Source organism: Nyctereutes procyonoides, unplaced genomic scaffold, assembly GCF_905146905.1.
Source record: "Nyctereutes procyonoides isolate TBG_1078 unplaced genomic scaffold, NYPRO_anot_genome, whole genome shotgun sequence".
NCBI classification, from domain to species: Eukaryota; Metazoa; Chordata; class Mammalia; order Carnivora; family Canidae; genus Nyctereutes; species Nyctereutes procyonoides.
The window spans coordinates 1763920-1777387 of record NW_026575131.1 but is presented as its reverse complement, the minus strand read 5'-3'; the positions used below and the strand labels follow the sequence as shown (position 1 = coordinate 1777387).

Below are 13468 nucleotides of genomic sequence, written 5' to 3'. Positions count from 1 at the left end.
CTGGGTGGTCTCACTCCTCTGACCTTCCTTATACTGTTTGCTCGACTACCCCAAGATAAAAGACTTCAAGTCTCAGTAAGTGGAGGTGTCCCCAGGAGTCAGTCATCTGGAGCAAGAATTCAGTCACTTGGACTCAGATCCACAGCCTCTGGTTGATAGGTCCCCACAAAGTCCTCAGCTGGCAGGACCAGCGGTGGTCCAGAAAATGGAGGGGAGCTGGCTGTGAGAGATAGTACCAAAGACTGGCTCTTTGGTATGTGTTTTTAATGAAGCTTTTTATTTGGAGATAGTCATGTTCATATGCGCTGGTGAAAAATAATACAGAGGGATCCCCAGGGCCCATGTTCTGGCCCTGGGCACCCGCCGGTGATGACGTCCTGCAAAGCCACAGGATGTGGCACAACCAGGATACTGACATTGATGCAGTCAAGCCCCAGAACATCCCGTGACCACAATATTCCTCCTGTAGCCCTTTGTAGCCACATCCACGTCCCCCCACCTCAGCCTCCCAAGCCCTGACGACCACTAATCTGTTGCCTCGTTTTGTCATTCCAAGAATGTCATGGAGATGGAATCATACAAGAAGTCATCCGTTGGACTGACTCTTTGGTGCTAGTTTTGAATGGGCTGGCTCCGCTGACCAGTGCTCTGGGCTTGGACCTGGCCGAGGAGGGAGAGCCCTGTCTATCTCTTCCTGGGGGGGCCTGGACACATTGCTGGCCTGAAAGGAGGACCTGGGGCAGATTTAGATCTTAATCTCTCAAAAACAAAATCTGCCCCGACTGGGCCAGCACGGTTCCTTGCAGGGAGGGAGGGTTGGGCGCTCTGAGCCTCAGTGCTCCCGCGTGGCCCCTCGCCCTCCACCCTACCCTGGCCAGGGTTCGCGCCAGGGCCTGCCCTTTCCCCGACACATCTGCTAGGCCCTTCTCCAGGCCCATAATAGGCCATTGTGTAAACAGGGCCTACGTGACCAAGACGTGGAAAAAGCGAGCAGGAAGAGGTGGCAGGAAGCCCCTGGGGCCGTCCGAGCAACTGAACCGGGGAGCGGCCTCCGCCAGGCCCTCACAGCGGGGCGAGGGCCGGCGGCCCAGGAGGCATCGAGGCGCCGCGCTCCCCAGCCTGCGGGCACCGGGTCGCAGCCACACGCTTGCAGGAGACAGGCTTGGCCTGCGCGCAGCGGGCTTCTCCGGGCCCACGCACCCACCTCCTGGCTCACTGTTTCCAGGGGGCGCCCCTGGCGTGTGTGGCCTCCCCTCTCCCCCCACCCCTTGCCGGCGGGAGGAGGGAAACGGGCCACCGCGGAGGCCAAGCCCTGGCCAGAGAGCGCGCAGGGCACGGCTGCTCGGCTGCTCGCCTCCTATTGGCCAGGATTGGGTCACATGACCGCTCGGCCGCAAAGGAGGCTGGGAAGTGTAGTCCTTTGTCCTGGTGGTCGTGTTCCAGACTAAATATATCCAGGGTTTTCTTTTTTCTTTTCTTGATTTTTATTTATTTATGATAGTCACAGAGAGAGAGAGAGAGAGAGAGAGGCAGAGACACAGGCAGAGGGAGAAGCAGACTCCATGCACCGGGAGCCCGACGTGGGACTCGATCCCGGGTCTCCAGGATCGCGCCCTGGGCCAAAGGCAGGCGCCAAACCGCTGCGCCACCCAGGGATCCCTATCCAGGGTTTTCTAGGGGAGAACGAGAAGTAGGGAACGGATGACAGGTTCCTCGTCTGCACAGTAGGGACCGCGAGAGCCATTCCTCCTCAGACGGCGTGCTTGTGACGGCTGTGAAGGTTAAATGGGCCGAGCACTTGTGCAAACGTAGGAGAGCTCAGAAATAAATGTTAGCTGTCCTTATTTCATTTTGCCGAATGAGATCCTGCATGTGACACCCAGGCCCCTGCTCGGCTGCAGTTGCCATCATTCCCGGTAGCATCAGTTTACGACAGACTTTCAGCCCGGGGCTTTCTCGTGAGCCCTGTAGCCCCCTCCCCAGACAGGTTGCAGACCCCGATCATCCCCTGCAGTGGCCACGCGCTACCCATGGGCTCTCCTCGCCAGTCTCCTCTCAGCCCCTAAGCAGATGGCCTGGCCCTGTAGGAGTCGTGCCAGCTCAGCTGCAGGAAGTGGCCAATCTCTCTCGTGTGGCTTTTCGCAAATGGTCTGGTTTGCTGTGCTCTGTCCCCAGCATGGGAGGAATCCGGGGACAGCAGGGGTGACCCAGGACAGCCTATCCCCTCTTGGCATGGGTCCAGGATTCTGGCTGAGGCCCTATAGGGGGTATCCAGCAGGAGGGGAGATGTAGCCTCCGCGCCTGGAGAATCAGAGTGAGAACATAGCAGATGCTCTGGTGGCCTCACAAGGCAGCTGTCCCTGTACGCCCTGTCCCCATGGCTTTTACGCTCCCTCACCCAGTCCTAACACCACAGGGCACTTCTTCTCCAACTAGCTAAAGACTCTCATTGTCAAGGATGAGGGAAGTGAGTGAAGGGGCGTTGTGGTCTTACCCCTGCCCATATGGGGCTCCGAGAGTTGTAGAAGCTTGTTACCCAGATTCTGTGGGCAGATACCCCATCTCAGGCCACAGTGAGCCCCAGCAGCAGGAAGAGTCAAGCCAGAAACTAATCTGGGTGGACTTACAAGCAATGAACAAGGACAGTGTCAGGCTCGGGTGCAGTGGGCAGATGGTTAGGAGGGAGGACCCACCCCTGGGCACATCTGACAAAGGGACAGACGTAGCTGAGGGTGCAGAGATGGCAACAGGTCCCTTGCCAGGACGGCAGGCAAACTGCAGCCCAGACCTGCCTGAGTCCTGCCACTTCTGAGGTTCATCGGGCAGTGCCCTGCCATGTGCACTCAGGACCCCTCACACCGGCCCCAGGCCTTCCAGCCGGGCCATTACCCCAGGAACTCAGGTGGGCTCCTCAGCCACTCCAGCCAGGCAGACTCTAAGTCAAGGAAGGCAGACTTAAAGAAAACAAAATCCACACCAATTACACCAGAACATCTTCAGAGCTATTCCTGAGTGAAATCATCAAAGCAAGCAACACGCTGCTTACATCTTTTAAATTACAAATTCATGCTTTGGAGCTGCCCGCGGACGCACATATGGATATGGACCGCCACAGAGCCTGGAAGAAGAGACACCAGAAGTAGTGCAGGTCCAGGTTCTAAGGGCTGGCCACACTGCCAGCCCTCAGCACCCACACCCCAGACCCAGCTGACCTGAATGGAGTCAACTGTTCAGGCCCCAAAGACTCCCAGGGAATAGGTCTGAGCCTCTGGACCTGGAGCCTCCGACCCCTACCCCCGGCCATGAATTGACAGATCTCTCTCTCTTCTCCTGCAGGTGGACCTCTATAATTCGGACCCCCTCATCTGCCGGGCAGGCCTGAAGGTGTGCTTTGGCATCCAGCTGCTCAACGCTGTCACTAGAGTGGAGCGGGCCCTCCCCAAGCTGACCTTGCCCTTCCTGCTGCTCCAGGGCTCCGCCGACCGCCTTTGTGACAGCAAAGGGGCCTACTTGCTCATGGAGTCCGCCAAGAGCCAGGACAAGACACTCAAGGTAAGCAGCCGCCCACCCCCACCGCTGCTTCCCAAGGCCGAGGTGGGCGGGGCAGTGGCACCCCTGGGCCCCCCACACCCCACCCCACCCCCGCCAGGGGACTAAGCAGCAGGAATCCCAGGCATCTGCTCATTCTAAGGGAGCCCCCGAGCCACTAGCTGACTGATCTCACGAACGAGCTTGAGAGGAAGGAGGAGAGAACGCTGAGAAGCTGTCAGGCCCGGGAGAGTACCCACCCCGAGCACTGAGCAGCAGAAGTCAGCTTGGGCATGAGGGCCAAGGGCACGTTTTCTGCCCGCCTCCCTACCTGTCAGCCTTCTGCACCAGCAGCAATAGCTCCAGCCCAGCAGCCACCCCGGGACACTGAGCGCACAGGTGCACAGGCCCTGGTGGGATCGGATCTGTGCAGGAATCTTCCAGAGCATGTCCCATAAAGGGGACAATGCCTGTGGCCTAGCCACATGGCATGTCGGATACAACAGACTGCAACGTACTGACTCAGAGCGCCTTCCGAGGTGGCAGGTGGGGGGTTGCGGGGTTGACCTGCATTTCGTGCCCATTTCCTTTGCTTGATGGAACTGGGAAGAGCCCTGGCCGGAGGAGCACCTACTGTGCACCCGTCAAGCGACAGCTCATCCCAAAGGTGGCTCTCTGTGGCCAGCTGGGTGGACGCAGCCCCAAGGTGCATTCCCGAACAGATCTGTCTTTGACTGGGCCACCACAGCCCAGGCAGCCACCTGTGGGGGCCCTGCACCCCGGCTGGGTCCTACTCAGGTATGAGAGCAGGCAAGTCACACAAGTCCCACGCCTCCTGAGCTGTGTTGTCAGGATCCCAGCTCAGGCCCCCGAGCAAGCCCCTGGTCCTCTCCACCCTGCACCTCACTGACAAAGATGCTCACACCCTGGCCAGCCGTCACAGGCTCCCCTCACACCGTTACGAAGTGCAGACCCTAACTCACACCAGCCACCAGGTGCGGACTCGGGGCTGAAGAGAAAGAAGGAGAAAAGGGAAAGGACAGCTGGCTCGTGTTCGTGCCAGAGGGCATGAAAACCCTGGCAGCACCTGGAGACCCCCCTGGTTATTCCTTCACCACCGATGAAGGGGTGGGCTGGGTCACCAGAGGGAGGACGAAGCCCTTACTTTAGATGGGGTGCCCAGGGGGGACCGCAGAAGAACATTCCAGACTGAGGGCAAAAGAGCACGAAGACCCCAGATTGGTGAGATCGCAGTGTGTGCAAGTAGCCAACAGGGGGAGGTGTGAGCCAAGCGAGGGACTGGTGGCCTGTGTCCCTGGAGAGTCAGGACTTGTTTCTGTTCCCTGAGGAGCCACTGAAGCGTCTGCAGCTGGAGAGTGGCATGTGCTGATTTCAGCTCTCCAGGCGCCCTGGCAGCTGCCATGTGGAGACAAGAGCTGAGGGCAGAGGCGGCTGGGAGGGACGGTGACAGAGTGACCAGGGCGAGCCCCGGGGCTGGGCCTCACCAGTGACGAGACAAGACATGCTACTCTGAGATGGGTGACACTGGGAGAGAGATCTGGGGAACGTTGAGAATTCCATTTTGAGTCTCTTTAGAATTCGGAAAAAGACAGGGGTGCCTGGGTGGCTCAGTCGGTTAAGAATCTGACTCTTGATTTCAGATCAGATCATGATCCCAGGGACGTGAGATTAAGCCCCGAATCAGGCTCTGCATTGAGCATGAAGCCTGCTTGATATCCTCTTTCCTTTTCCTTCTGCCTCTCCCCCATGTTCTCTCGCTCTCTTTCTCTCAAAAAAGGGGGAGATGGGAGAAGAAGGAAGGAAAGAAGGAAGGAAGGAAGGAAGGAAGGAAGGAAGGAAGGAAGGAAGGAAGGAAGGAAGGAGGAAGGAAGGAAAAAGAAAGAAAGAAAGAAAGAAAGAAAGAAAGAAAGAAAGAAAAAAGAAAAGAAAAAAAAGAAAAGAAAAGAAAAGAAAAGAAGAATCTCTAAAAGATCCTCGCACAGTCAACATTCATAGAGGAATTATTCGGAGCAGCCAACAGGTTGAAGCAGCCCAGGTATCCATCGATGGATGAGTGGATAAATCAAGTGTGGTCTGGACCAACGATGCGAAGAGTATTCAGCTTTAAAAGTGAATGGAATTTTGACTCATGCACAACATGCATCCCTGGGGACATTATGCTCCATGATATAAGCCAATTGCAAAAGAAAAAGTACTGTATGATTCCATCTTGTATGAAATATCCAAACCATAGAAATAGAAAGTAGAATGGTGGTTGCCCAGGGCTGCAGGGAATGACGAGAGGGGATTTAACGGGGCCAGAGTTTCAGTTTTGCAAGATGAAAAAGTTCTAGAGATCTATTGCACAACCATGTGAACATACTTAACACTACTGAACTGTGCACTTAAAAATGATTAAGATGGCCACTTTTAGGCTAATATTTTTTACCACAGTATTAAAAATAAGGAAATTTGGTGGTGCCTATTAGTAGTCCCACTGGAAATGGCAAATAGGCCGTCAGATACACACATCTAGAGTTCAGAGAGAGGTCTGGCTGGAGATATAAATTCCTGAGTCACCAGCACGTGGGTGGTTTTAAAACCACGAGACCGAACGAGGTTACTCCAGGGAGAGAGGAGGGCCACAGCCAGGCCTGTGGGCCACAGCAGCCTACAAAGGTCATTGGCGCCCCCATAGACTGAGAAGGGGCTGCTAGAGAGGCACGGAGAAGAGGAGGAGGGTAAAGAGCCCTGCAAACCACAAGAGGAGAGTGTTTCTAGAAGGTGAACTCTGGTCAACTTTTGAATGAAGCTGAGAAGTCAAATCATATGAAAGCAAGGTGTTTCCCAGTTATTGTGCCATGAGGGTCATTGGAGTCTGTGCCAAGGACAGTCGCTGAGGGTTGGTGGGAGTGAAAGTCAGGTTGGAATAAGCTAGCACCAGATGGAAGGCGGGGATGTGTAGACAGAGAACGGCACAGACGTGGCCATCGCTGGAGAGAGAAAGACAGTCAAGGGAGGGTGTGAGTTGATTTAAGAAAGGGAGTGCTAGAGCATGTTGGGACATTTAAATTTATCTGAATCATCATCTGATCCAAAGGCAACGACAACGTAAAGAAGGGAGCCTTCAGGCCTGATGGGGAGGTGGCAGGCCTGGAGCACTGGCTGTGCTGCCTGGGCCTCCCCACCTGCACCTGTCACCTCCCGTGGCCCTGACTCCCTGTCTCTCCTGATTGCAGATTTACGAAGGTGCCTACCACGTCCTCCACAAAGAGCTTCCTGAAGTGACCAACTCCGTTTTCCGCGAAATAAACATGTGGGTCTCCCAAAGGACAGGGGTGGCGGGAACGGGGTCCCCACCCTGAGCACAGCGGCTGCGTGGCCGGCCCACGGTCGGGGAAGTGGGCAGAGGAGGCAGAGGTGGGCTTCTCACCTGTGGCTCGCCAGGGGGAGGGGGGAGGACATCACAAATTGGAGGAATCCCTAGCACAATTTACTTAGAAAAAAAAAAAAAAAGACATCCTGTCTGCTCCTGGATCTACGTTAAGGGGTAGACACTTTATGCAAAAACAGAGCAGGGTCCCAGGCAGTGTCCCAGGGAGGGAAAGTGCTCAGACGTCCCTCAAGCCGAGCAAGCCTCTGCCCTGCCTTTCCTGGCCCCCACGAGGCTCCCAGCAATTCCTGGTGTGCCTCGGACACCCGACTGCAATAACTGGAGGAGCCTCCCTGCTGCCCTCCGCTCCGGCCCCCACTCCAGGACCCTCCCCGCCTGGCCCCGCTCCGTGGCCTTGTGCCGTGGGACTAGGTGGCAGGTGGCAGCCCCCCTGGGCACACCCATGTGCCCTCCAACGCCCAGGAACTGCCTGGGACCCCCTCGGCCCGAGGAGCCACCCATGACCCACATCAGCTCCTCGTTGGCCTGGAGCTGGACTGTGGGACAGGATGAGGCTTGGCCCAGAAGGTGCACCAGGCAGGCAACCCCTCCAACCTGCCGGGGCGCCTGCCGCTGCCCACCGAGTGCTTTACGTGTTCAGAGGCTGCCTTTCCTGGCGAGACTACTTTTACCCGACACTATGAGAGGGCAGTTGTGTTGAAGGCGAAGTGTCTAATATGTAATGTATATTCTAAAGCAGAGATTATTTGGGTGGGTGGGTGGGACCAGTGGAGGCTTGAAGGCACTGCAGCCCGATGCCCCCGCCCAGGACGGGGACAGGCCGGCCGCAGGGCCCTGTGTCAAGGCGCTAGGGTGCAGCCCCTGTAAGCAGGGCCCTGGGGCCCCCACAGTGGGCGGTGACAGGCCCGTCCTTGTCCTGGCCTGCTTGGGCCCATGGCCACCCTGGAAGCCTCGGTGCTGGGGGCACAGCTACCTCTGGTGGCAAAAGAGGAGAGTCCCAGACCAGTGGCCCAGCCCAGGGCTGCAGGCCCCAGAGACCACAGCAGAATGGGCCGCGAGGCTGGCGGGGGCCAACCTTTGCCAGCAGAGGGCCCGGCAGCACCTGACCTGCCGTTGTCAGGTGCCAACCCCAGCCTGCCCGCCCTTGGCACCAGCAATAAATGGGGCTCACAGCCCACTGTGGGAGGACTTCCACTTCCACCCAGGACTGTTGTTACCTCACGAGGCTCCTTGGGGGCAGACAGGACCCCGGGTGGAGGTGGAACTGCTCGGGGGCACCTGCTAGGGTGCAGTCGGGGGCCTCCAGGCTCCGGTGAGGCGGCCGCTTCCTTGCTCCAAGGGCCCTCTGTGACCTTGGAGGCTGGGAGTGGGGACTTCACCAAACCCTGTTGTTCTGGGGCTTGCTCTGGGTCCCCAGAGACGGGAGGCCCTCTGGCTCTCCTTCCAGGGGCCCTCACCACAGCACAGTAGAGCCCAGAGCTGGTCCTTCTCCGGTGGTCGGACCCTGGTCCCCAGTGGAAAGTCATGCCGGCCTGGGGGCCGAGATTTGTGCTCTCCTGGCCCTCTAGTGGGGGTCCGGGCCCACGGCCCCGCAGGGAGAGGCCCTCATGGCCCCATCTGACTTCTCTGGCTCCTCCTTGGAGGAGAAAAATGTAAAAAACACCCTGAGAGAGGAGGTCAGCCCCTGCCTGTTCAGACGGGCCACCGTGTGAATGTTTCTGCTCCTCAGCCGAGGAAAAGCAGAAATGCCACCCACAAAGGCCCCAGACCTCAAGACGCCCCTGAAGCCAGATCTGGAATTCTTGCCCAGGGCTGTGCTGGCCCGGACCCAGCAATCGCCGTGCCTCCTGCCCCCGCCACCGCTCCAGAAGCACCTGCCGGCTCGGCCACTTCCCAAATTAAGTAGCAGGCACGTGGTTTGACCAGGAATCATTCGGATGCATGAATTCATTTCTATGAAAGCTCTGACAGAGACGAATTCAGTCGCATCTACATGTCTGGTTAAGGGTCAAAAAATTACTGTGTTAAAAAGAACTATTTGGATGCAGGACTGTCTCCTAATGCAGGAGGGGCGGGACGTTGCTGTGCCACCTGCTGAGTGGGAGCAGGAAGGTGTCGGGGCCAGACGCCAGCTGTGTCCGGAGACCCGCGAGGGGCCACATGGCAGCCGCGGGCCCGCCCGTCCCGGGGAGCCGTTCAAGCCTCCAGCTGAGTTCATGCTCCACGCTGACGTTCAGAGCTTCCAAGCTATGCTTCACCATGACAAGGTCGTGGCCCGGCCTTCAGGGACCAGGAGATGCGGCTGACCCGAGGCCTTCCCCGGGAACGGACCTGTGGGGAGGCGGACGCAGCCCCTTCCCCTGGAACTCGAAGGCCATGCTGGTCCATAGGGAAATGAGGTTCACGCCCGCTGGTCTTCCTAGGACTTGATGCCACCTGCGGGGGGAAGCGGAGTACAGCTCCTCTCAGGGATGGGGGCAGATGGCCACGGGCACCCAGTGAGAGCACCAAAGGATGCCAGGAAAACCCACCAGCTCTGCTCTGCACCCGGGGCAAGGTCCCACACTACCTTTTCTCTCTTTCACCAATCACTAACACAAACCCTTTGGGGTCACCATGATTTTCTAAGCAGTTTGCCAGTTATTGTCTCTGCAGCTCAGCCGCATCCCTACATACGTACCATGACGGGGACTCATGATGGGTTCAGAACTATCAAAGGAACCATGTATGCCACAGCTAATCCTAATAAAACAGATGTTTTCTGCATGGTGGTGTCGTCTGTCTGCCTGAGACTACAACGCTCCCTGTACAGAGAACAGCAGACCCTCTTGTGGGACCTTACTGTTGTCTGTGCTGAGCCAGTCATCTGATCCAAGCCATGGTTCCCCGGGGACTTTATTTTCCCTCCTCCGTTCCCATGGACTTGGCCACTGCCGGTACCTGGGAGCCCAGGCTGTCCCCAGCCCTGGACTCCCGGGCTAATGCCCAGCCCAGGCGGCTCCATCCTCTGCCCATCTCAGCTCTCCTGCTGCTGAGCCAGGGCTCTGCACATCCTCTTCCCCTCCTGTGTCCCACAGTCAGCCCCGCCTCCAGGGTAGGGCTACGGGACACTTCCCTCTGGCCTCACTGCTGTTGCTTTCCCTCCCACCAGATGGCGACAGCACCCTCCTCAGGGGGTGCCCTGGCAGCCCTGCCCACACAGCCCCTGGAGGGGGTGTTAGTGAGTCAGAGGTAGCCCTTCTCACTCACAACCTGCCTAGCCAGTGGCCTCCCTGCCTTCACCCTCCTCCTGCTGTGTCCACTGGCCCCCACTCGCCAGCCTCCCTGCTGGACACCTCAGAGGCCTTTCCTAACCACCCAGTCAAGAACCAGCACATGCACCCTGGCTCCTTCCCCACCTTCCATATCCCTGGCACATTATTACCATCTGACATGATCTGACTTCTGCTTGACTGTTCAGTAGCTCTGTCCCTCCACCAGAACTGAGCGGCAGGAGGGTGTGTGCTTACATTAGGCCCCTGGTCTCCAAACTTGTCCAATGAGGGAGGGAGGGGCTGAGGGACGGAAGGCTTGCTACACCGGGCAGGATGCAGTCCCTGGGACTGCCCTCCAAAATGAGGGCAGAGGGACACAAACCTGCCACTCCAGTGCCTAACAGTTGTGGGGCAGAGGGAGGAGCGATGAAAGCATAGTGACCAGCCCAGAAGCACCCCTCTGGGAGAGCAGAAAGATGAACAGGAGTGGGGTGCACAGATCCTGCAAGGCAAGAGGGCTCAGGGCAGGGCTTGAGGGTGGAAGGACCTCAGGTTGGCATCAATAGCAGCACCCAACTGAAGGTAGTGTAGTGCAGGGGTCCACTGTGTGGGTGTAGTGCCAGGACCAGCCACAAAGAGCCCAAAGCCTTGACTGGAGGGGGTGTCGGTAGAACACAGAGTGCTGCCCCTGCAGGAGGGGGCCCACCTGTCAGGTTGTGACCTCAGGTAGAGGACACAGCCATGACCAAAATGGAAGCTAGCAGGAAGGGGTAGCCTGGCCTCTTTCTCCTCCCTCCTTCCCTCTCCTCTCACTGTAGGGGAAGTCTCAAGCATATGGCCCAAAAAAGGCTGCTCCAGCTCCTGCCACTGTGCCCTCCTTCCAGCCTACAGGAGGGGAAGAAAGGAAAGGGGCAGGCACATATCTTTCAAGGAATAAACCAGAGTCTGCCCTTAGTGTGTCAGATCACATCTAGAACCGGATGGCATAGCCACAGCTAAATGCATGGGAGGCTGGGAGGCGGGCCAGATGCCCACAAAACAGGACAGGCTCAGGGTAGGAGAGTATCTGAGAACCAAGTGCATGTGCTGGAGCCTTTCAAGGATGGGAGTGCCAGGGTCAGTATCTGCCTGGGAGATGCCAACAGGGGGCGAGAATGAGCTGGAGGTGAGCCAGAGCCCTGATTGGTGGCTACTGAAGAGGTAACATCAACAAGGTCTGGTGACCCTCGAGGCCCGAGGGATCCAGAGGGAACATGAGGAACACATGCATATCTCCAAAATGCTGCAGATCAGAAAAGCTTACAGAGTATGCCCCACACTGTTCCTCTTAGATCCTCCAGGGAAGAATGAAAATTCACTCTGAAACTGACCCTAGTTGAGCTGCCTCTCCTAGTGGAGGCTTCCTCGTGGGCGCCCCCACGGAATTTCTACATGAGCTTTTGGGTGGTTGGTAGTATTGCTCGTTCAGACTGCTCAGGAAACAGGCTCTGAGGGATGGAGCGATTGGCTCAAAGCCAGTGCAGAGTGTGAGCTCCAGCCCAGTGTCTGAGACTGTGCTGCAGGAGACCCCACTCCCTCCCAGAGAAGGCAGGTGGGCGACACAGCCCCAGGGACAGAGCGCCAATGCAATGCTCAGATCTTAAACCACCAGTAGGGCCTGCTGTTGCCTGAGGGTGGCTTCCCGGCTCCAAGGTAGAAGCTCCCAGAAGCCTGAGGGCCCCAGAAGTCCTTTCCTCTGAGGCCTGCCCTTCAGACATTGCCCAAGTCAGAAATTGTTATGCCTTCAAAATGTTCACTCAGGGATTAAGGCTGCCCCTAGGCCTGGCAAGAGCACACCTGCCCGTATGATGCCAGTGCCCAATGGCAGCCTGGTCCCCAGCGGGGCTCCTCGGTCCATGAATGGGACATGTGCCATGAATGGGACATTAAGGCGTATGCGGTTCTCTAGGTGAACGAAAGAACATATGCGAAGCTTTCACTCTCTTTCAATTTTTATTTTTTGCAAGTGGGGAAGATTTTATAGGATGGGTGAAAAAGTATTTTCTATTTTTATTACAGACCTGCCTTGTTGTAATGACTGTTTGGGTCAGGACCAAGACCAGGGTGAAGCAAGTAAGGCACTTGTCTTGGACACAATGTAAATGGGGCACCAGGAATCTTAATGAACAAGACCATACTTTTATGTGATTTAAATTAAAAGTAACGTTGAAAAAAAAAAAAGCATGATGAACCAAATAGCAGCCTTTTAAATAAAGACGGGCTCAGGGATCCTGATGTTCTTCCCAGCTCCAGCACAACTCTGTACATAGCACCTAACCGAGCCGGCCGCTGCCCCTACCGCCATGGCTCCCTCTCTCCCTGGGGCCTTGACAAGCCGTCCCTTCCTTACCTCTTAGTACAAAGCCATGTGGTACTTATTTTGTCTGTGAAAAATGTGCAAATGTCTTGAGCTGGGATAGAATGCATGTGTTTCTCAATAGAATTCATGGACCTATTTTTCCATTCAGCAGGAATGAATTAAAGTTGTTACTTGAGGACAGATGTCCTTTTTGATTCTAAAATGCAATACAGCCACACTATGAAAACGACACAGAAATCAGATGAAACCCTCAACTCTTGCTCTGGAAGCATGCCCTGTGTTTCTAAGCCCGGGCTTGCGGGGGGCACCTCAAGGCAGGCTGAACAGCCCCCAGCATCCCCCTGCATGTACTGAGGCTGCCCGAGCAGCCCCCCGACCACAGGAAGCTTACCATCATTTCCTTCCCCACTGAGCTCATGGGTGCCCTTCCTGTTGTTTCCTGTTTGCAACACCGCCCTGAACACCTTCAGACAGAAGGCCTTTCCCCACCTTAGGCCACAAGTAGCTGAGAAAATGAGGAAGGTGTGGTGTAGTTGGCGAATACCCCTGCAGCCGTGGGGCTGAGGGGACCACGGTCCTGGGGGTGGTGACTCTCTCCAGACCCACTGCCTCCCTAGCAGGTGCACCTCACTGCCACTCTCGGTGACCTGCTAAGGTACCACTTCCAGAGGACTCGCTCTTAAACCGCCTCACATAGGTTTTTACTTACAATCTATTCTAAAACAAGCACGATTTCAAATAACAGCTGTAAAAAAAAAAAAAAAGAGAGAGAGAGAGAGATGGGTTTCTATAGAGTTCACTGTTGTCCCCAGTATCTATCTTTAAAAAAGAAAAAGCAAAAAAAAAAAAAAAAAAAAAAAAAAAAAAGCATCATAATTTTTTTAAAAACCCTTTTTTAATGTTTAAACCTCTTACTATATACCTTGCCTCCCG

General features: G+C 56.3%; 1 protein-coding gene across 4 annotated transcripts in view; it reads left to right on the top strand.

Moving 5' to 3' along the window:
• Positions 1 to 9688, top strand: part of MGLL (monoglyceride lipase) — a 114865-nt gene extending 105177 nt beyond the window's left edge. For 3 of the 4 annotated variants that reach the window (XM_055344857.1, XM_055344854.1, XM_055344856.1), the window contains 2 exons: positions 3337 to 3552; positions 6768 to 9688. In XM_055344857.1, coding sequence (XP_055200832.1) covers positions 3337 to 3552; positions 6768 to 6893 — 342 coding nt within the window. In that variant the 3' untranslated portion in view covers positions 6894 to 9688. The remainder of the gene's footprint in view (positions 1 to 3336; positions 3553 to 6767) is intronic. The other variant, XM_055344855.1, reaches the window with a different exon arrangement.
• Positions 9689 to 13468: the final 3780 nt, after the last annotated feature.